General features: G+C 46.8%; 1 protein-coding gene across 10 annotated transcripts in view; it reads right to left on the bottom strand.

Moving 5' to 3' along the window:
* The window catches only part of LARGE1 (LARGE xylosyl- and glucuronyltransferase 1), a 535,223-nt gene that overhangs the window by 286,005 nt on the left and 225,395 nt on the right, over positions 1-23,823 (bottom strand). For all 10 annotated transcript variants that reach the window (XM_058568473.1, XM_058568475.1, XM_058568472.1 and 7 more), the window contains one exon: positions 15,522-15,823. In XM_058568473.1, coding sequence (XP_058424456.1) covers positions 15,522-15,823 — 302 coding nt within the window. The remainder of the gene's footprint in view (positions 1-15,521; positions 15,824-23,823) is intronic.

The following is a 23,823-nucleotide window of genomic DNA, read 5'->3' as shown; positions in this document are numbered from 1 at the left end:
GGAGTACTGCAGAACAAATACGTGCCCCCCAGCACCCAAGACCGAAATTAAAGAAACGGTTCTTGGTAGATGCTTCTTCATTTTCAGAACTACTCACAGCACTTCCTTCCACGGTATGCCTTCCAGACCCCCCATATTCCAATCACCCACTTCCAAATGCAGTTCAGATATCCTGGTCACTCCCATACAGGCATCCAGGACAATGACCTCTGGTTCTCAAGCCTACTTCACCACCCCACCTGCTGATACCACCAAGAGAAATTTAACCATCTCGGGAATGAACCATCCAACAGCCTTGAATGCACATCTATGACCTTTTCAATTCCAATGGCCTTCACTCTACCTTGGACACCCACTCTCAGTGCTAGAAGCTGGACCTCAGCTTCATCTAGATCCTGATTATCTCAGAAATGCTGAAGTCATGGACTCGTCACACCTGCAGGATTCTCAGAGCCTCACACACACTACATGTGCTCCTCATCCTCAGGGAGAGTCCCATTCTGCCCTATCGGCCCTACCTTGCCACTGCCTCCCTGAACCATCGTCTCTCTACTCTCAGCCCCCTTTCGTGTTCAGCCTTCACACTCAATATGCAAGTCCCCACCCCTGGATCAGGGTTACAGGGTCTCTCCACTGCTCTTGTACCTGGGGGTCAAGAAAGAAGATGAGGGGACATGAAAGAGAAGAAGAGCTAATATTTATTGAGCAAATTACTACATTCCACATACTGTGCTTAGCACTTTACACAGATTATGAGATCTCAGCCTCACAGCTGTATGAGACAGGAAGAGTGTTACTATCTCAATACTATAGATCGTAAAACTCAGGCTTAGAGAGCTGGGATTCAAATTCTGGAACAGAGATTCTTAACCCTGGTGAGGCATCAGAAACACCCAAAAGATTTTTAAGAAGTACGCTGTGCCCCAGTCCCACCTCAGACCAATTAATTCACCATCTCTGATGCCCAGGACCTTAAAATACTCTGCTGGAAGGCAGTGGCTCCCAACACGGGATAATTCAGTCCTCAGCCCTGCTGAGAATATTTGAGAATGTCTGGAGTCACTTCCGGTGGTCACTCCTGGGGGTGGGCAGGGCTGCTGGCATCTGGTGGGTAGAGGCCAGGGATGCTGCTCAACATCCTACAATGCACGGGGCAGCCCCACAACAAAGCATGATTCTGCCCCAAAAGTCAAGAGGGCTGCTGTGACAGAATCCCGTTTTTAGGAAGAAGAAAAGGGGTGCGGGGAAGTTCGGATCCTCACGAGACTAATGCTACCTCTTTTCAGTCTAATTTATGCATATTTTAATTTCCCCACCTGTCAAATGAAGACTTCATCGCTTATCTCTGGCTAACATCTCCAAAAGACTCAGGATGAAAGACTGTAATGCGGATGCAACTGTCACTGTTTAAATCATGAAGGAAATGAATAGAAAAATGCCCACGCACGAGAGACAGAACCAGGATGGGGACAAGAATGGCTGAAAACAAGCTGAATCAGGCTCTTTGGAATCGCAAATATTTAAACACGCGGCCTCCGAGATATCAAACTTTGTCTCGCCTTCAGGGTTCAGGGACTTTTTTAAATGGGCCCATTAAATGTAAGCATAGGCGCGCACATTCTCAAACATTTTACATAATTTTCCAATCTCTTTAGTTTCATACAATACACCTGCCACCATGAATAAATTCCTCATCTGGAGCCGCCGCAGCAGGGCCCTGATGCCCAGGAGAGCAGAGAATCGGAGCGTCGGGAATATGTTCTTGGAAGAGCTTGGGGTGGTCCCAATTTTGAGGGTGCAGAAGTGAAGAGGAGTGGGGGTGGGGGTGGGGTAGGCATGAGGAGAGTAGGGGACAGGGGTGAGTGCTCCTTGAAGGGCAGCATCACAAAAATGGCCTCACCATGATAACTTTCCGTTTTGAAGCTACGAAGTCCAGGTTTTCAAGTTTCTCAGTGTGGTGGCTTAAAGATGGCCACAGCTACTTGGACATTCCTCCCACCAAAGGGAAGGGTCTGAGTACTAGATTCCGTGACCAGTGGCCCACTCATGAAGCCTTCCTCCCTATACTTCATAGATGTCGTACTTGCGTTTATTGGTGGCAAAGCCTGGATGGAGAGGATGTGATGTTTTTATCTGCTCCTGCAGACTCACTCACTACCCTTCTCCACCTTGCTCTGTGCCCCAAGGGCCTGACCTTTATAGACCAAGTTAACTGGGCTCCTACTGCTTCTGGTTTCTGGTTGAGTTTGGTCAATGGGAAGCCCTAGCGGGAGTCCTGAGGGCGGGAGGAAGGAGAGGTCAGATGCTCCCAGCTCCTGTTAGGCGCCCTCTCCTATGCTTCCCGTTCTTGCTGGGTTCCATACGGCCTCCCACCTCCCACTCCTTCAGGCACAGGGGTTGTAGCCACTCCTCCTGGGAGCTTCTCCCCCCTCGTCGGTCCCCTTAACCCTGCCCATGCCTTTGGCCGCCATCAAACCCTTTCCACCTCTTTTGAATGTGCCACCCGTTTCCTGCCAGGACCTGACCAACTCCGGTGACCCTTCCTCAACCTCCATTTGTCCTGGTGGCTGGAAGGGAAGCCAAGAAGACTCGGCAACATTCACAGATATATTGCTGACCCCTAATGTGATATAAGGCAGGAGGGCACCAATGTCACAAATTCGAGAATGTATCAATTGTATTTATAAATTTTAAGGAGCTTGACAAAGTTCTCAGACACAGGGACCGGGAGGCTTTTTCTAAAGCAGCCCCTAAAGCTTCCTGCTCATCTCTGGTCCTGAAGATGGTGCTCAGAACACCATGCCTGTCTGCAAGCTACACCTGAACAGACAGGTAAGAGAGTGCCACTGCTGTGAACTGGGGTTCATTCCCGATGCACTGAAGTCGAGTGAGGGACCTGCACTTTTGGGACCTGCACTTTTAGGACCTGCAGCAAGGATTCAGGCGTGACATGAGTGTTTCTGGAGTTTCCAATGTACCAGGCACTGCGCTGGCCTCAGAGGACAGAAAGGTAAACCAGTCCTCATCCCCCAGGGTCAAGTGAAGAGGGAGAAAGATGGCTAAGCAGACAGTCCCATCAGAGACTATCAAGTCTCCTATGATGGCAAGCTCGGTGTCCTTGCCACCCACAGCAGCCTGCATCAGCAAGACCAAGAGGATGCAGGGAGAGCTTCCGGGAGGAGAGAGCATTCCAGTGACTAGACCAGGGCGTCACTCCTGACATTCAGGGCCAGCTGGGGTTTGTAACTCTGTACTTGCCAGCCTTCATGAGAACCCAAAAAAGAAAGTTCTCCATGTTCTGCACCCTTTTTCCAACCCAGGAAAGATCCCCATAGGGTTGTTTTCTCATATATGGATGCAGGGAAGAAATTATTGTTGTCCCAGAAGAAACTCAGACCAAACTAAGGACGGCAGGCAAGCTGTGGCCCTGGCAGAAATAATCAGCACTCCGCCCAGCCCTGCATCCCCCAACAATACCATTAGCAGTGACCCAGAAGGCCTGGTGCTCCCTTCAGGGCATTCTGCCTGGGGGCACAATTTACTGAAAGCACCTCATATCAGGGAGACTGCAGGAGAGAGAGGGAAAACAGATTCCACCACTGGCATCTGATGTGCTATGAGAAGTCAGGCTCAGCTCCGATTGTGGACTGCAGCTGCAGACTCCTGTATTGGGAGCAGGCGTCGGGGAGGCAGGGCCTCCCAGAGGACAGATGCTACCCTGGTGGCCAGGGAGAAACACACAGCTGGGGGCAGAGGCAGAGGCGGGTTAGTGGGGAAAACCCGACAAGAATGAAGAGACCTGGGTTTGAGCTGCAACTTCAAAGCCAAGTAACTGTGTGACCTTGGGCCAGTCACTTAACGTCCCTGAACCTCACTGGCTTGTCTGTAAAATGGAGGTAAATATGGGCGCTCTGGGGGTTGCTGTGGGGATCAGACAAACGAGTGCAAGAAGGCGCACCTAATGAACTGATGCTTATTCATGTTTACGGAATGCATAAACTGCATAAGGAGAAGCATCTCCCTGCTTTAACATCCTCATCTGTAAAACAGGGACATAATCCTACTCACCCTCAAGGGCTGTTGAGGATGAGGGGTAAGTGGCTCTCAAACTCAAACATGCATCAGAATCCCTGGAGGGCTTGTTATAAAACAGAGGGCCAGCCCCTCCCCAAGAGCGTCTGATTCAGGAAGTTTGGTTCAGGGGCCGGGGGACTGCCTGCACCCAGGTGACGCTGATGCTGGTCCAGGGACAACACTTTGAGAACCACTGCTCTATCTAAGCACTTTGAGGAGTGTCTCTGGTAAAAACTCAATGGATGTTAGCTGTGACTATGTTGACAGAGCGTGAGCAATGTTCACAGAATATTTCCAATGGAGAGCAGCACTTCTCCTTCATTTGTACAAAACAAGTAAAGGCAACACTCACCCTCCAGCCACCCTCAATCTCCGCGGGCCTTGGTACTCACAACTCTTCCAGGATGAAGGAAAGACAAAGGGAGAAGAAAATGGGATGCGGGCTTCTACTGAGCAAAGAGCAAAGCCCTGGAAATTAGGAGAGCTGGATGGTAGCCCCAGCTCTGCCTCTGGCCAGCTCAGTGACTTTGGGCAAGTTACTTAACCTCTCTGGTCCTCAGCGACTCCTCTATAAAAGGAAGGGTTTAGAATTTTTATATACAGAGTTTTCCTAACATCCACAGTTTTCCAAAATTCAAGAGGAAGAAAGTGAGACACAGAATGGTTAGGTAACTTGCCCAAGGTCCCATGGCCCAGCCAGTCAGTGGCAAGGAAAGGGGTTGAATTCAGAGTCCTGCCATTGAATCCACACTACCCTGCCTCAATAAAAGAGAACTATTAAAATAAAAAAAGTATGGCTCACATGCCATCTAAAATCATCTTATAAACCTTCAGGGCAGCTCTACTTTCTTGGGAAATCACTGATCTGTTTGTTCTCAATACTGAACCACGGACACACAAGACAAAATTACTCAACCCTGTAGAAAACAGAAGTAGACGTTTCCTAACTATAATAGAAGCCAAGACATCAGGGGCTCAGCAAGGACAGGGAGAGTCTCAGGGGCGACAGGTGTGAGGACAGCAAAGGCCAAATCTCCAGGTGACCCCAAGTGCCTCCTCCACAGTCAAGGCTTAGTAAGTGGACAGCAGATGAATGAACCGTCCAGCATTCCCCATCCCTCATAGTCCTGGCCTGCTTTAGGACTGATTTTCTTCTGTTATCAAGAAAATAGAAACCTGACGAATCAGAAACCCAGATGTTTCATGGAGACACATGAAAGGGTGACACTGATTTAGGGGTGGGTCAACAGAAGTTTAATTGATCAGCTAGACCCATGTTTGGGGCAGATGAGTTGTCTAAATACGGCCCGATGCTCACCCATCACAGCTGGCATGTGTTACACTCTGACCCAGAGGGCCTCTGGATGACCTGCCTGACCCAAAAGGTCTACACACATAGCCAAACATTTGATCATTCTACAAATGTGGATTGAGCGCCTAATATGTGCCAGGCTCAACTGTAGGTGCTGGGGATACAGCAGTGACCAAATAAGACCAAATCCTTGTCCCCTACATGGGAGCTGATATTCTAGCTGAGGACACAGAAAATAAACAGGCAAACAAACAAACGTATATATAATTAAAATACGGGGCCGGCCCCGTGGCTTAGCAGTTAAGTGCGCGTGCTCCGCTGCTGGTGGCCAGGGTTCCGATCCTGGACGCGCACCGACACACCACTTCTCCGGCCATGCTGAGGCCGCGTCCCACATACAGTAACTAGAAGGATGTGAAACTATGATGTACAACTATCTACTGGGGCTTTGGGGGAAAAAATAAATAAATAATAATTAAAATACAGAGGGGCCGGCCCGGTGGCGCAAGCGGTTAAGTGTGCGTGATCCGCTGCAGCGGCCCGGGGTTCACCGGTTCAGATCCTGGGCGCGCACCGACCCACCGCTTGTCAAGCCATGCTGTGGCGGTGTCCCATATAAAGTGGAGGAAGATGGGCATGGATGTTAGCCCAAGGCCAGTCTTCCTCAGCAAAAATAAATAAATAAATAAAATACAGAGAATGCTGGATGATGATAAGTCTAGGATGAAAAAATTAAGCAGGGCAAGAAGTATATGGGTGGGTAATGAGTAGGGCTAAGATTTTTAAGTGGGGTTGTCTGGGCAGCCATCACTGAGAAGGTGACACTGGAGCAAAACTCTGAAGCAGGTGAGGGAACGGGCCTTTCAGGTATCCAGCAGAGCGCTCCGGGCAGTGGGAAGAACCCTGACATACAAGGTGGGCCAGTGTGCTTAAGGAACAGGGAGTGGCTACCTGAAAAAGCAGCAGCAACAGGAAGAAAACTGGGGGGTGAGACCACAGAGGGTACATGAGGTGGACCCTCTAGAGCTCACAGGCACTCGTAAGAACTTGGCTTTTCATGTGTGTGAGGAGAGAAGCCACTGGAGGGCTCAGAGCTGACATTTATATTTTATATATAATATAAGCTAACATATTTTAAAAGGATCACTCCAGCTGCCAGTTAAGAAGAGATTCTGTGTGTGTGTGTGTGTGTGTGTGTGTGTGCGTGCGCGCGTGCACGGGTGTGCGCACGTGCACGTGTGTGTGTGGGGGGCAGGGGAGCAAGCAAGGAAGCTGGAAGCAGAAAGAACACTCAGGAAGCTGCTGCAATAACCCAAGTGTGGTGGACGCTGTGACACACTGTCCAAATGCCCCTTCGATGAGGTACGTGTTGCCCCGGTTGCTAGGAGCGGTCGGCAGGCAGCCCTGAGCTCCCAGACCTTCAGGAAGTGCCCTGCTGCAAAAAGCGACCTTTCCGAGGTCAGCCCCTTCCTGGGGTGGCCACATCCAAAGACCCCCACAGCATCCTTAGGTGCTGGCCCCACGGACACGCCTTCATAGACAGTCTACACGTGAAACTCCCTCTCAGGGTGTGCTTCACAGCACACTAAGTCAGAGGTGACATGGGACAGGGAGGCAGTGGTGGTGAAGGGGAGAAATGGCCAGAGGGTGTATATGTTCAAAGTCCTTTGTGATCAGTTCACAGTCAGATTGTCCAGTGGAGGAAGCAGAATATTACATGTATTAAGATTTACAACCTGTGGCGAGGATGTGGAAAAATTAGAACCTTTGTGCACTCTTGCTGGGACTGTAAAATGGTGTAGCCACTATGGAATAGAGTATGGCAGTTCCTGGAAAATTTAAAACAGAGTTATCACATGATCCAGCAATTCCACTTCTGGGTATCCCAAAGACCTGACAGCAGGATCTCAAAGAGATATTTACACATCCACGTTCATAGCAGCACTATCCACAACAGCCAAGAGGCAGAAGCAACCCAAGTGTTCATTGTCAGATGAAGGGGTAAACAAAATGTGGTAGATACATACAATGGAGTATTATTCAGCCTTAAAAAGGAAGGAAATTCTGACACATGCTACAACGTGGATAAACTTTGAGGACATTACGTTAAGTGAAATAAGCCAGTCATAAAAAGACAAATACTGCATGATCCCACTTCTATGAGGTATCTAAAGTAAATAAATTAATAGAAACAGAAAGTTGAGCGTGGGGGGAGGGGGACTTGGAGAGTTGTTTAATGGGTACAGAGTTTCAGTTTTGCAAGATGAGCAGGTTCTGGAGATCTGTTGCACAACAATGTGAATATACTTAACACTACTTAACTGTACATTTATAAACGGTTAAGAGGGGGGCCAGCCCCGTGGCCTAGTGGTTGAGTTCGGCACGTTCCACTTCAGCAGCCCCAGTTTAGTTCCCAGGCGTGGACCTACACAGGTCATCAGCAGCCATGCTGTGACAGCGACCCACACACAAAATAGAGGAAGATTTGCAGAGATGTTAGCTCAGGGCAAAGATTCCTCAAGTAAAAAGAGGAAGACTGGCAACAGATGTTAGCTCAGGGCAAATCTTCCTCAGCCAAAAAAAAAAAAGGTTACGAGAGTAAATTTCATGTTTATGCAGGGTTTTTTCTTTTTTAACCACAATTAACACAAAAAGATTACAACCAGGTTCTGCACTAGATGGCCTCACTAAGCCTGAGTTTCCCTATCTATAAAATTAGGATGATTAAAAGAATTTCACGAGCCAGCCCTGACGGCCTAGTGGTTAAAGTTCGGTACACTCCACTTCGGCAGTCAGGGTTCGGTTCCTGGGCACAGAACCACACCACTCGTCTGTCAGTAGCCGTGCTGTGGTGGCAGCTCACATAGAAGAACTAGAAGGACTTACAACTGGAATATACAACTATGTACTGGAGCTTTTGGGAGAGGAAAAAAAAGAGAGAAGAAGATTGGCAACAGATATTAGCTCAGGGCAAATCTTTCCCAGGTAAAAAAAATGATTTCATGAGCTAACATATGTAAAGTGCAGTGTCTGGCACCTCATACTGGCACAATAAATAAGAGCAGACATGATCAGTATCATTACCATCGGCAGCCCTGCCCCCTTCTTTCATGCTGCCCATGCCAAGATCAAGCTGGATGACCCACTAAGCTTTCTTGCTTCCACAACGTACCCTCGGTCTAGGATGCCCTGGCACTTCACCTCACCTATTAAACTGCTCCCCAGCTTTCAAGATATAACACCACTTCTTGGGACCTCAGTTTCCTCATCTATTAAAAAGGGGTAAGAAATGTGTCAACTCATAGGGTTGCACAGATTAACTGAGATGATTCACGTAGAGGGCTTAGAACCTAGCATTCTATGAGTAGTAGACATGTATCAGCAATTATTATTTATTATTATTATTACTATTAAGAAAGTTTATAGTACGCTGACGGCTCTACATTCAAGACCTTGAGACTTAAATATTCTCTAAAGTCAAGCACCAGGTTCTTTCCTTTTGGCCTCACTCCTACTCCCCTTCAAGCAAGAGTTGGGATAGTCTCTCCCCCATTGCTGAAAGGAGGGCTTTCAAAGCTGCCCAATTTCCTCCGCTCTGTCAAATGTTGGCACTGCCTTTATCCTCTTTCAATACAAGAAGGGAAAAGACACGGGAATGAGGAGATGAGCCACTAGAACCATCATCCGGGCTGCAGTAACCTTAGACAAGACCTTTTCGTCTTCTCCGCTTTAGTTTCATCATCTTTAAAACGAGAGAGTTGCATCTTTATTTATTGTTCTTAATGGCACATTTTCAAAAATGTATTCTACAAGAGAATGCAGTATATAAAGCAGATCAAGGCAGGCCTGCTCCGGGGTAAGGATAGACAGGAGGCTGCCAGAGAGAGGGCACCTTGCCATGGCCATGGCCGTGGTGTGGTGTGGTGTGGTAGCCAGCCTCCAAGACGGTGCCCAAAGACCCCCTTCAGCTTGTGGAGCCCTTGTGGAGCCTCTCCTACATTGTATCAGCATCAGTCTGGATGACCACAGAACTTGGCAGAAGCAATGGTATATGACATCCAAGCCTAGGTCATAAACAAGACTGTAGTTTCTGCCTTGTTCTGCTGGATCGCTTACTCTGGGGAAAGCTAGCGGCTGCACTGTGAGAACGCTCCAGCAGTCCTGCAGACCTGAGGCCCCAGCCATGCCAGTGACCCATCGTGGAGGCAGATCTCCAGTCCCAATCAAGCCCACAGCTGACTGCAGCTCTAGCAGACACCTTAACGGCAACCTCATGAGAGATCTAGAGCCACAATCCCCAAGTAAGCTGCTCCCAGATTCCTGATTTTCAGAAACTGGGTGAGACAATAAATGCTTGTAACTGTTTTAAGCCATTAAGTTTTGGGGACAGCTTGCTCTGAAGCAATAATTAACTAATAGACTCAGGGAGAGCACTTAAGATATCAACATGGGAGCTCGGGCTCCCTGAAAATCACTGCAGAAGCAGATCCTACCAGGTTGCTTCCAGCTATTACATTCCTAATTTCAGGGCCTGACATTTAGGGAGATATTTTAGTGGATGTACGTCCTTGAAGGAGCCCCAAAGGTAACATATGAAGCTAACGACATGTGACACCAGCTGCCGCAGTATCTTCCAACAGCAACGTGGTATGCGGGAAGATGGCAGGCAAGCCCCTCCACTGCCAAGTTATCATGTAAAGTCCTTAACGATGACATAAAAACAAGGGGAAAAAATAGATCAAAATATCTTGGGGTTAGGTAGGGGCCCAGAAAACGCAGGTGAGAGATGTCGAGTTGTATAAACATAACACCCAAAGCAAAATGGTAAATCCCTACTGAGCTAACCAATGTGGCCACAATCTGGCCAACAATCTAAAACAACCCAACTTCTTTTAGAGGAGCAGACAGATCCTTGTTTAGATCTACTGAGGAATGATTACCCTCACAGAGCTGCTATAGGCCCCAACGTGAAAGATGACCCCATATTATGACTGGTCACCCTGAAGCCTTCTGAGGTGAACAACCTTCCAGGCACAGAATAAAGACTGGGGCTCAGACTCAGCAGCTGATGGAGTGTGGGTCCCAGTAGCTCAAATTCACAGAGTGTTTGGCACAGTGGTTCAGAGCACAAGTTCTGGAAGCAAACTGCCTAGGTTTAAATGAGAGCTCCACCTCTTCCTGGCAGTGTGACTTTGAAATAATTATTTAACCTTTCCTGGCAGTAGTTTTCTAACCTGTAAAATGAAGAAAGTATGTTGTGTGGATTAAATGAGATATTTTATGTAAGTTTTATCATAGTGTTGCATACACTTTAAGGGCTGAGTACATGATAATTTTTATTACTGTTACATTACTACTGAGAGATGAAGTTCAAGGCTTCGAGTTCAAGGAGTAGAAGCAAAGAGAGAAACTTCTTTAAAAGGTGGTCTGACATCAGAGAGTACCATTCACCAAAATTTCCACGATAATACTATCAATTGTGGACGTTTTAAAGTATATATCCACAAAGTCTTTGACATTCCTCCCACTGAGAGATGGGGTGTTATGTTCCTTCCCCCTTCAAAGCGGTTAGGCTTTTGTGACTGTTTCAACTAATAGACTACACTATCAGCAGAAGTGACACTATGTGACTTCTGAGCCAGGTCATAAAAAGTGCTTCTGTTCTGCCTTGCTTGCTGGAATACTTGTACTTAAAGCTTTCAGTTGCCATGGAAGCACAGAGCCGCCACATTGTGAGGAAGCCCAGTCTAGCCACGCAGAGAGACCACAGGGAGAAGCCCTGAGTCTACAGTACGAAGAGAGATGCTGGGCCAGTGCCCACTGCTCCAGCCCTGCAGTGTTCCAGCTCCAGCCAACAACTAATTGTATGAGGGCCCCCAAACCACAACTGTCCAGCTCAGCCCTTCCTGACTCCCAGACCCACAGAGACCATGAGAGCTGACAAAATCATTGGTATTGTTTTAAGCCCTCACATTTAGGTGATTTATTAGGCAGCAACCGAGAACCGGAATCTCCACAGTAAGCACATGAGACCCTCGCACAGTTAGCTTCCCACCCACTATCTCATTTCATCCTCCCAATTGCAATGCGAAAAACATATTACTATTCTCGTTTTGTAATGATGAAACAGACTCCAAGACGGTAACTGAATTGCCGAAGGTCACATCACTGGTGAGTAGCAAAGCAAAGATTCCTGGTCAGGAACTCTGACTCTAGTTGCAGCGAATTTTCTCCTGTACCATAGCTGACTCCCAGAATAGACCAGAACCAGAAATGCCAGCAAAATACACATATCTGTGCACACATAGGCCCAAGTGGAGATCAAAGAGGATCATTCTGCTCCAAGTCCCAAGGCACACAGACACCAGTCCCCTGACAACAAAAACACACAAGAATAACATGAGCGGCCACTGGAAGGCCACGTAATAAGGGAATGATAAGAGGGCACAACGACTGGCGAGAGCCCATTGCTTCTATCACCAGATACCTCAGCTGACAGCCTGGGCATCGGTACAGAAGAGTCTTCAGACATACTTGTCACACCCCAGAGAAGTTTCAGCACAACAAGCGATGATGGCAACGTCCTTGGTTATGAAACCCTGCACTCTGACAGCGCATCAGGAGCAGCTACAGCACTTGTAGCCGCCAAGTGTCGTGATGAAGGGAGGCTTCTATTTTGACTCCACTGACTGACACTTCTGGTTTGCCTCTACGGCTTTTTCTCTAAAATCTTTCAAGACACCATGTGATGGGGATAGAGGAAGAATACTGCTAATGGGGATGAAGCCAGTATCTCAAGGTAAATGTGCACCCAGGGTAGACCACATTGAAATAATGCCAGCAGATCAAGACTTTCAAATTCATCTACGGAAGCTGTTAACAGGACCGGGGGAATTCTACCAAAAATAACTTTTTAAGGGTCTAAGAAGTAACATCATCAAGAAACATAGAGAAAGAAGAAAACGAATGAAATCTAATTCTCAGGTGAAGTCAAAAGAATAAAACTAAGTTACAGTTTTCTTTATTCCTATATTGCTATATTATCTTTCAAAGAGTACAGAGATAAAGAGAACCCCATCATGTATTTATGTTGCCTTAAAGCACTGGGTTCCAAACAGTCTCTACTATCTCAGTATCACATGGATAGATTTGTTTAATACTTGTACTCTTGGGACCTACTCCCAGAGATTTGCAATTAGTAGGCCTGGGTGGGTCCCAGGAATATGCATTTTTGATATGTAATTCTAATGCACAGCCAAGTTTGGAAACCACCCAGACAACAGAGAATGTTCACTGTTTATAGTAATATCTGTTTGCTCTAGTAGCAGAACTGCAACATGTTAGCGGAGAACATGGCTTCTGTGAATAAAATCTATCTTTTCCGGGCTTCCTTGCAGCTAAAGGTAGCCCTGCAATGAAGTTCTGCTACCCAGTTGTAAAAGGAACTGAATGTAAAATTTCTAAGATGTGTTCTTTTTTTTTTTGGTGAGGAAGATCAGCCCCGAGCTAACATCCGTTGCCAATCCTCCTCTTTTTGCTGAGGAAGATCGGCCCTGAGCTAACATCCGTGCCCATCTTCCTCTATTTTGCATGTGGGATGCCTCCACAGCATGGCTGGATGAGTGGTGCATAGGTCTGCGCCTGGGATCCGAACCCGCGAACCCTGGGCCGCCAAAGTGGAGCGCGTGAACTTAACCACTATGCCACCAGGCCAGCCCCTAGATTTCTTAAACATAAAGAGAAAAAAGATGCAAAGGCATTGTTATTTGGGATTTTTTGATCAATCACAGTGAAACTGAATGCTAATACAACTAACTATCTTAGAGTTTGCCTAAAGTTCTCGTATCCACTGTCACCATTGAAACAGTATGAGGCAGGAACTTGGTTTTAATCCATAATTTACAAACGAGGAAACTGAAACACAGAAAAGTGATATAACTTGCTCAATGCCACATGGCTCTTAAGCTAGGAATGCACCAGGATTTAGACTCACCTCTTCCAGCTTCAAAGCCAATAGTCTTTGGCCTACACTATTGGCAGGGCGCTCAGAGAAGAGCCCTCTTCAGAAATAGGACGCATACCTCTCGGAAAACTGAGAGGGGAAGGAAGCAACTAGCCAGACAGACTGCAGCAAGCAGAGAAGTCCCCATTTTCTCCCTCTGATACACTTGTGTGTCCCCTTTGTTTCCTTTCCCTTTTCTATTTTCCACCTCCTTGATTCTTAGTTCTTTAAGTAGGCCTGAGTCCTAAAAATGTAAATACACTCAAGGAAACACTTTCCTTCCTCTGGGCCTTCCCACCTGGTTAGCAGGGTTCCATCACCCATTCTAAATTGACACTGTGACCATAACCGGAGAGCAGAGAACCTGCAAGAAATCAAAAAGCCTTCACCCAGGCGAGAAGAGAAGTTCCCCAAATGAGGGCCCTCTCCAGACTAGCCTAGGCCAAGGGAATTTGTTAACATCACTGAGTCCCCATGTTCAAGGATGTAAAATAGAGATGTTCAATAACACGGGCCTCTGGTAATGGTTGTGGAAGATGAAATAAGACTGGGCCTGGCAGGTAGTCAACACCTCCCGACGTTTGTGTTTCTCTATTTGTTTATCATCCCTTCCTCCACGTCCCCCCTCAGATTGTAAGAACCAGAAGAAAGGGGGTTTTGTATCTTTTTGGTTCATTGCTATTAGCCAGCACACAGAACAGTTTGAGATGCAGAACAGAGGCTCAATAAATATTTGTCTAATGAATGAATGAAGACAATGCAGTGCAGCCACTTCCCTGCCCAGGTTCTCTGTGCTCACCTGACTGACCAACCATCCACGTCCCGAATTCTCTCCTGCTATGACAACGCTCTGCTTCATATTTTTCCTACTCACATGTACATTCCTCATTGGACACCCTCCGTCCACCTTCCTCCACCTCTCCACGCGTCACCCAGGCTTGAGAAACCCTACTATCCCCAGGGGCTCTCCCTGACTGTTCCAGTCTAGTCTCCTCACTTACCACTGACTTTCCGAGTCAGAAACGAGTCTGCATCACTCAGTAAGCCCTCTATTCCCCTGTGACACACTGTATAGTGTCACCAATATTAGTAATAATCCCATCACGTGAACAGCCTATGACAGTTTGCAAAGTCTAAAGTCTGAAGTCTCACATTCTGAGAATGTGGCCAGGAAATGGAACAAACAGGTAATCTCTGTATCGAACTAAAAATAATAAAAATTACCCATAATTGAAAACAAACTATGTCACCAGGCGCTATTTGTGGCTTTACATGGCCATCTCATTTAATTCTCACAGATACTCCACGAAGCAGGTATTATTTTCTCAGATTTACTGATGAGACGTCTGAAGTTCAGAGAGGTTAGGTAACTTGCTCATGCACTCACAGCAGAAACCGCCAGAGCTGGGGTATAAACTCAGGCTTGTCCGTGTCTCAAAAGGCCTTGCTTTTCTCTAATTCCTGTCCACAGGAACAGGAAGAAACAGTTCTGGAGCAAAAATGCATGTGTATGCGTGTGTGTATTCAGTGCATACATAAGCATGAATGCACGAAAGAGGAAGTAGGGGCTATAGGGAGAAGAGCGGGTAAGTTTTCCAAATGCCCAAAGAGTTACTAAGAAAGCAAGCACACTTTCAAAAGGGGGAAATGATATTAAGCTATAAAAGTTCAGATCACCACCTTAGATAAGCACCAAGTCTCTGGTTCTGAATGGCAGAAGGTCATAAAGTGAAAATAAGCGCCAAGGGACCTGCCCATCAGGGCCACAACTCCAGGTGCATCATTCACACTGTAGTCTAAGTAACAGGGGTCCCCAGGATGACAATTGGGTGTAGAAACCCTAAGCATGTTAAAATGAACCGCAAAGCAACCAGCAGCAGGTTCAATCAGTTTGCTCCTCTTAATATGTCTGTGGTGTAGGCCTTCTGATCCCATTTTTCAGATGGCAAAACCGAGGCTCAGAGAGGCTAACCGACTTCTGAGGCCACAGAGCAAAGTTAGTGACCCAGCCAGATTCACCCTCAGGCCTGAGTCAAGAACGCCAGCTATTTGCCGGCACGTGGCGGTGCTTCCAGGCGGCATTTGCAAGGGGTGGGGGCGCTCGGGCCGTTGGAGGGTTCCAGGGCTCTTTACCTCGCACTTCTCCACGACGGGCTGCTGCCCACACTCGGAGCTGTTGCCCGCCACGATGCCAGCGCGCAGGCTCTCGCTGTCCCCGGTCCCCTCCTCCATGGAGTAGGTCCTGGAGTGGTTGCCGCGGCGATGGGCGGGGGCCCGGCCCTGGGCCAGGCTGAGCTGCCTGCGGAGGGCGCGGTTCTCCTCCTCCACCTCGCGCACGCGCACCTCCAGGCTCTCGCGCTCCCGCTGGCTGGAGGCCGTGTACCGGGGGCTGTGCGGCTGGGACTCCGGCGGAGACAGGGACACGGGCTTCCCATCTGCGGGCGCAGAGAGACCAGGGGAGAGTTAACCCGGAATGAACCGCACCCAAGCCGCCCACCTCCCCTAGACATCCACTACTACACAGCGAGGCTCTTTTCATAATCCCATGTCTGAGGGACAGCAGATGGAAAGTGAGTCACCAATAAATGCATCCAGACTGAACCGGGAAAAAAGTCAAGAACAGAATGACTTACTGTAGTGATAAAAACTAACATGCTGTGTAGAGAAGACAATCATAATATAATTTTTCCTAATTAAATACACTATCTCCTTTTTCCTACTTGGCATGTTTCTAGGTAGACATTCTTGTTATCAATAAAGCATTATGAATATGAGGAAGGAGTGGGAGGAGGAGGAGGTAAAGGAGAATGGAAAGGAGAGGGGAGGGGAGGACGAGGAGGAAGTGGAAGAGAAGGAATAAAAATAAGAAATATTGATAACGCCTAAGTTTATTTAGGTCCTCCTTTGTGAACTCCTATTCATCCTTCAAAACCCTGTTTCCGAAGCATCACCTCCCACAGGAAGTCTTCTTCAATTTGCAGGCAAGATATCCTTTAGCCTATTCCAACAGTATTTTGTATATAGCACCATGAAAAGCATGTACCTGACATCCTGTATTTGGTAAATTATCTTCCAAATAAGATCGGGAGTTCAATGAGGACATAGGTGGGTCTTACTATCTTTGTGATAACATATCTTATCTGATACATGCTGGAAGAATGGATGCATGTGTCCATGCCAAGAGTAAAATAATGAAGGGCAACAAGGAAGAAGAAAGTAGGAGTATTACCAATCTCAAAGTTTTCCCAAAAAAACAGATACCATTCAACTGAGCACCAGCAACGCTCCATTTAACAATCATACACAGAGAGGATAAGTAGGTCTCTCAGCATCACACAACCAGAATGCGGTGGTGTCGGAATTTGTACCCAGATCTCTCTTGTGCCCGGCCTGTACACTCTCTACTTAAATGTAGCTTCATAAGAGGCTATAGAGAGCGCCACGGATTTAAAAAAAAATTTATTAATGTGAAAACTCCATCTCCTAAAGATACTTAGCATACCACCTTGTATACAGCAGGTGCTCAGTGCATACTATTGAGGAGCCCCAGCAACACAAGACACACCCAACGCTGTCACTCCTCTCCATTCCCAGGCTACAGAAATCCCAGGATCCAGCTATGGCAGCTGCCTCAGAGACTACTGAGGAAAATTCACATCTCTAGAAAACTACCCTCTTATCAGCCACCTGCCAAAAAAACACTCCTCTTTTTCCAGACTTCGAGTTTTTCTCCTTCCTGCCCAGACCCCACTGAGCTTCCAAACCATCCCAGCCAGTCTGTGTGACTCACAAAACTAGAGGATCAAAGCAGGTGATGAATTATATCCTGCAGGTTTCCCCTGTGCTGCCATTCTGCCTGGGGCTTTTGATGTGTCTCTGGGCCTTCACAAACAGGACTCCTTTTTTTCCCTCTTAATCACTTCAGGGTTAAATGCCTGAGCTCCCGGTCCTCTCCTATCAATGTCACTCACTGAATTCCACTGCCTAGGATGACAGATCAAAGGCCACGGCCGACCGCGTGGGACGTGAAATCACAGGTTGATTAGGGTTGCATTGTCACTGAGCTGGCCAATTACAAGCTCTGACCCAGGCTTTTGAAACCTGTGTCCCTGTTTGGTAAAATCAAATTAGTTCCACCGAGAATGAAAAGGAATAGGCAGCTAACAGCAATTGTGTTTTCTCAAGGGACACGGACCCTTCGAGCGGGGGTGGGAAAAGATGTGCATCTAGCTTCTGGCAGCGGGCAGACTTATGCGTTGTGTCGCGTCTGTTCTGTACCTGCCCGTGCTGGGTAGTTCACGCGGATAATGTCTTAGGTTATCACAGCACAAACAGATGGCCATCAGTGTCCCCACGATGGATGAGGAAACCGAGACTCGAAAAGCTTAAGCCATGTTCCCACTGTGGTGTGGTGGAACTGGAAACAAGGTCTCCAACTACAGGAGGCCATGCTCCTGTGTCCTTGCACTGAGTTAGAGGTACAGATGCTCTGGCGCCTGAGGGGGGCTTCTTTCTCATGAAAGGATTTTAGAACATCTGTGCAGGAATCCAGGAAGCTCTGGAAGCCCACCCCAGGGGCCCAGAAGCTCTGGAAAATTAACAACAAATGAGACCTGCAAGTTCGTTCTTTGGAGGGGTTACTGAAATGCTCTGAGCTTCTGTTTTCCCTTCTGTGAGATGGGAGCAGGAATGCTAACCTTGTAAGTGTGATGGGAGGCTAAGTAAGATATGGAAATACAAAGCACGGAGCACCGTGCCTCTCATTGGGAGGCACTCGGTATAAATTAGTTCCTCCAACCTCTTCCCAGTATCATGAGTAGGATGGGTTGATGATATAAATTAGGGTGTTAGGTGCTGTAAATTTTCTGACAACAGGGTGTTCTCCAAGTGGTATGTGGGAGCAAGCGGCCAACAAACCTTGGCTTACTTTGAGGTGTGACATCTCTGAACCTACTTGCCTTCGGCCTTAGCCAGGTCAAAGTTCATCCAAAGGCAAAAAGGAGGAGCAGGCAGTGTTCCCATGGGGGCTGATCACTTCCTCTAGCTCCTCTCTCGAAAGCCCCCCATTTTACATGTTTATAATTCTTTGATTATGTGCTTATCAATAAAGCGGTAGTTATGTAATCCCGAAGCAATTACAATTCCAGGGGCACTGGAGGGGAAATGCTATCAACATCCTTTGTCCATTTCCAACTGGCTTTAGACCCCAAATGGTTTTGACCAAACTTAGCTCTTGCGGGTTTTTTCTCCACTTCAAAACTCTATAGATGTGTCACCAATGAAGACACACAAAATAATAAATGCCAGGCCTCTGTGAGGGGAACCCGTGTTGGAAAACGCCACACTGAGGCTGTGCCCCGAGCCTGCCGTGTAAGACGTGCTCAACAGACGGCAGAACTCTAACTGCTGGTTTGCTTGTTTTAAAGGTCCATTATCTTGAGCTGGCCCCTGCCTCTTCCTCAGCGAGTTTCCGCTTCTGAAAGGGAGTACAGTGAGATGTGCCAGGCCCCTCTCAGCTCTAACTTTCCGCGGCCTCATTGTGCAGATGGACTCTGAGTCTTGAACCCGGCTGACCGATCCCAATGCTGCATGGCCAGAGTGGATACAAGTGGGGCCTGCTGCTGTGTCATGTCCACGGCTCATTCTGGTTTTATTCATCCTGACTCTCCCTTTTGTTCCTGGACGACTCTTTGTTCAGCCTTCTCCTAACCCTCTGGGGGTGGGGATGGGGGAGGGGTAGGACAGGGAAAGGCTGTCCCTCTCTGATGTGATCTGCGCTTCTTTGTGATGTCTTATAGGCTCTGGTCTCTCCCAGGAACACTCTCCTAGCTTTGTGTACAGGTCGTCATTATAAAGCCCATCACGTGGAATTTTATGGCCTATGGAAACAACTGTGCCCACACCAGTATTTCTGAAACTATCAGTGGTCAAGAAAGAGTTTTTCCCCAAATCCATCCTGCATAAAAATTTGGCCCTAATACACGTGCCTAGTACATAGCCTCCCCCACAGGCAATTCATCACCTGAGTTCAACAAACTGGTCTATACCCTGCTCATCAAGACAAGTCTCCTGACCCCATGCTTCTTGATGCATATCCAATTGCTTTAGAAGTTTCTAAGTGCCTACTCTCAACTTCCATACTTATCTTGTTGCAGATCAGTAACAGTTTAGGGACTGTGATGGTTCATTTTATGTATCATCTTCACTGGGCCATGGGGTGCCCAGATATTGGGTTAGATATTATTCTGGGTGTTTAGGGATGAGATTAACATTTGAATCAGTGGATTGAGTACAGCAGATTGCTATGCCTAATGTTGGTGGGCCTTATCCAATCAGTCGAAGGCCTGAATAGAACAAAAAGGTTGATCCTTCCCCAAGTAAGAGAGAATTACCCCTGCCTGACTGCCTTCAGACTGGGACTTTTTTTTTTTTTTTTTTCCTGCCTTTGGATGTGAACTGAAACACTGGCTCTTCCTGGGTCTCAAGCCTGCACGTCTTCAGTGTAGAACTACACCATTGGCCTCCCTGGGTCTCCAGCTGGCTGACTCATCCTGCAGATCTTGGAATTTGACCATCTCCATAATAATTTATAATAAATCTCTTTATACACACATATACACACACACACACACCCCTCAATGGTCTGTTTCTCTGGAGAACCCTGACTAACGCAGGCACCAACAACAGCCTACAGAGCCCACTTTGAGTGGCACTGCCTAATACCTGGTCTCTTTATCCCCAGGGCCTGGCACACTACCTACACTTAACAAGCATTTGAAGAAGAGACGAAGGGAAGGACTAGCATCTAGAACTAGGAGAAAAAAAAAAAGGCTTGAAAAAAATAGGTCTAGCAAATCTTAAACCAGCAGTTACTTAAAAAGTGACCTCATTATAATACTGAACGCTGGGGGAAGAGGGAGAGAGAACCAGGAAAAGCAAATAAATCAAGTGGAGTCATAAGAGCATGGGATTTGGAATAAGAAAGAGCTGAGTTTAATCATGGTTCTGCCCTTTACTAATAAGTAACCTTGGGCAAAGTACTTACCTTCTCTGTGACTCAATGCCCCCCATATGTAAAATGGGGACACGGGTGTGTGTTTGCACATAACCTACCATCAGGCCTAATCTGAGTAGATACTCGGATTTCTCCTTTCCACCCTCCCTCCTGAATCTGGAGGCAGACACGTAAAGACAACAGCAGATAGGATCCCTCATTTCTGAGCCCCTTTATCTTTGTTTCTCTATTACCTTTCCTTTCAGGTTGCTATTTTTTGATACACACAGTCTATTTGTACACATGGTGCATCTCTCTGTCACATAATGCCTATACGTGTTGATCTGTGGTTCAGCCCACTTTGAGTTTAAAATGCCAAAGGAGACATTATTCAAAACCTTAGTTGACAACATCTTCCTCCTCCCTCCAAAACTTCTCAACAAACATGAATTTAGCATCAGATTTGAATCTCTAAATCCACTTGAGATGAATGCTTTGAATTAAGAATCAAAACATCTAAGGTTCAGAACAAAAAACATAAATTGAAAATCAACCTCCATGCAGTACGGTGACAGAGATTAGGGACTTGCCATCCAGATCGTCCTAAGTGATGATCTGAATCAATTTGTGTGCAGTGAACATCTCTGCATCTCTCTGGAGTACTGGCAGTTAGCGCTGTGTGGGACATCCACCATCACAAATGGGAGGAAGGGCCAGGACCTGGGTGAGCCACCCAGCCCTGAGGCCACCATGTAGGGGCTCATACCACCCCTCCCGGGGGTGACAGACCTAGATCCCTCCAGTCAAGGATGCCAAAATCCTGTAGTCATGCCCAGATTTCAGGCAGACTGCCCCTCTGCATCATTCTACCCGTGAGGAAGACACCGCATCCCTAACCTTTCTATGGCAAAGTCCCCCTACATACAATCTGTCACCAGGGCCTGCCAATTCTTCCTTCTTGATATTTGAAGCACTCGTTTCTCTCATTCTATTTCAAACATTTCATCCCAAACCAGGTCTTTTAATCTTATCCTAAAATAAGGGTCAAACTTTTTCTGTAAACGCCCAGAGAGTAAATAGGTTTTACTTTGCAGGCCATGGGGTCTCTGATGCAAGTACTCAACTCTGCCATTGTAGCACAAAAGAAGCCACAGAAATGCATAACACGTGGGCATTGCTGTGTTCCAATAAAACTTTATTTACAAAAAACAAGCGCTGGGCCAGATTAGGCCAGCAGGGCCTAGTTTGTGGACCTTTGTCCTAGAACATGGGTCTCTTTGGTTAGTCTCCCTGCCTCCCATCTCCACCTGCTCCTGCCAGCCTCACTCACAGGTGCCAGGGATAATGACAATCCTAGTCCCGCCACATTTTGCAGTTTGACAACGTACAGAAGCAACTCCATCTACTTCAAGGTCATCTATCAAATTCCTAATGAGTGCACATCCAGTGCTTGGAGGCTGCGTGTGTCATCTCATTTTAATTCATACAATACTTTAATGAAGTGGGTGTTCTGGCTAGCCCTCCTTGACAAATGAGAAACAGACATGACTTAAGTTGTTCAATGCCATCCCAGCAGCAAATGGCAAAGGGCAAGTCTTGAACCCAGGTTCACTGGCTCCAGATCAATCACTCTGTTTGCCCCAAACCAGAATCTCCCCTGTTTGCCCCTCTCCAGACAATTCCAACTGAACTTGTTGTTGCTCCTGCTTCGTCCCCTGGTCCCTTAGGCCAGCGGTTTTCAATCCTGGCTACCGTTACAACACTTCTGAAAACTTAAAAAAAAAAAACACCAATGTGCACAGGCCTCATCCCAGACTAATTAGCTCAGAATCTCTGGAAGTTAGGGTCTAATTATCAGCATTTTTAGCAGCAGCCACTCTCATGAGACTCATGTGTATTCGAGGTTGAGAAACACAGATTTAGGCATTTCCCCCCACCTTCTGGCTGAGACACCATAAACCTCATTTGCAAGTCCATAGTTTGCTCCTTAAGGCAAATTTAAGGAACTGGCTGAGATGCAAAGGAGGTCTTAGCATTGCCACACTTAATCCCAGGACTGCTCTGACCCTGGGCCCCAGCTCCCCCGCCCTGGTCTCTAACTGTATTCTTAAACAGCTCCCATCCTATAACCCAGGACTTGCTTGATTTCCCATAACCCAGGATGCCCTATATTCTACCTCCTCCAACCTTGGGGCTGTTTTGCTCCTGTCAATCCGTCTCCTTCCAGGAGGAGAGCTCTTTCCAAAGCAGGGCCTGCTACCCCAGCTGCCAGGCCGTCCAGCTTCCCTGTTTCCAGGCTTATTCTCTTGACCAGTAGGGCACTTCATTCCAATGACTTCTCCCACTTCTTACCTTCCTCATCAGGCTGCATTCATGAAGCAAGCGTTTTGTAATTTCTTAAAACACAATGCTCTCCTTTTCATTAACATAAAAACTTCACACCCTCCTTCAAAGCATTTTGAAAATGCCGAAATAAATTAAATTAGTAGCCAAAGTCATCTTAGAAAAATTTAGAAAACTCAGTTCGATCTTAAGTGTCTCACGTTTAAAAATGTTTTTTTAATTTTGATCCCTGGATGTCCATGTGACAGTTGGGTCTGCTGACATGTCACAGGCTCCCGTGTCACTAATTCCTGCCAGTTTACAAGTCAGAATAGCACACAGGTCCGGCTGAGCCATCTTCCTACATTCCAGAATTGTGGAACCAGATTTGCTGTGGGGAGGAAAATGGCAGTAATGACACGCAAAGGCTGCTCACTTGTGATGGGGTAAACAGGGAACATTTTACCCAAAAATTCCCCGAAGTGATTTTCTGGAAGTCATCTTTGGCAACCAAAGAAAACTTGAGTTCCAACAAAGACCCTGGAGATCTTCTGGCAAAGACTGAACAACAGTAGAGAAAGAGTTTCTCACAAGCTTTTAAAAAGAATTTGCAACCATCAGGCCAGGGAAAGAAGCCTAGATTTGTTTCGTCATAATAGGCTAAATGCGATTTGACTTTCTCCCCCATGAAATTATTTTCCAGAACCTTGTCTTAAAAAAGCTTCATTCAGTCAAGAAAATGAAGACATTTTTAGCACCAATTTGCTGTATCCGTAGCTGGGTTTTGGCTGTAAGTGCTTAAGTGTATCCTAACGAGCAATAATGCCAGTGGTTGCCCCTTGAAACTTCAAGCTTTAATGATTTCAAAGCTTCAAATGTTTTTTGCCAAATATCCCAAGCTCTGAAAGTTTGAGGCAGTTGGTCTTTGAACTACTGTTCTCACAGCAGAGTAATGGAGTCTTCAGCTTCTAAATCTGGCCAATCTTATTTCTCTTTGATGTCCAGGGAGTCTTAAGTACAGACAGAAGAACTTTGTGAGTAGCATTCAAATTGCCACCAAACAAGGCAAAGGATAATGCATTTAGTGCTCTATTTTTTATATAACTGAATGACTTGACA

Source organism: Diceros bicornis, chromosome 25 (genome assembly GCF_020826845.1).
Source record: "Diceros bicornis minor isolate mBicDic1 chromosome 25, mDicBic1.mat.cur, whole genome shotgun sequence".
NCBI lineage: Eukaryota > Metazoa > Chordata > Mammalia > Perissodactyla > Rhinocerotidae > Diceros > Diceros bicornis.
The sequence above is the reverse complement of the archived record's forward strand: the minus strand, read 5'-3'. Positions and strand labels throughout refer to the sequence as shown.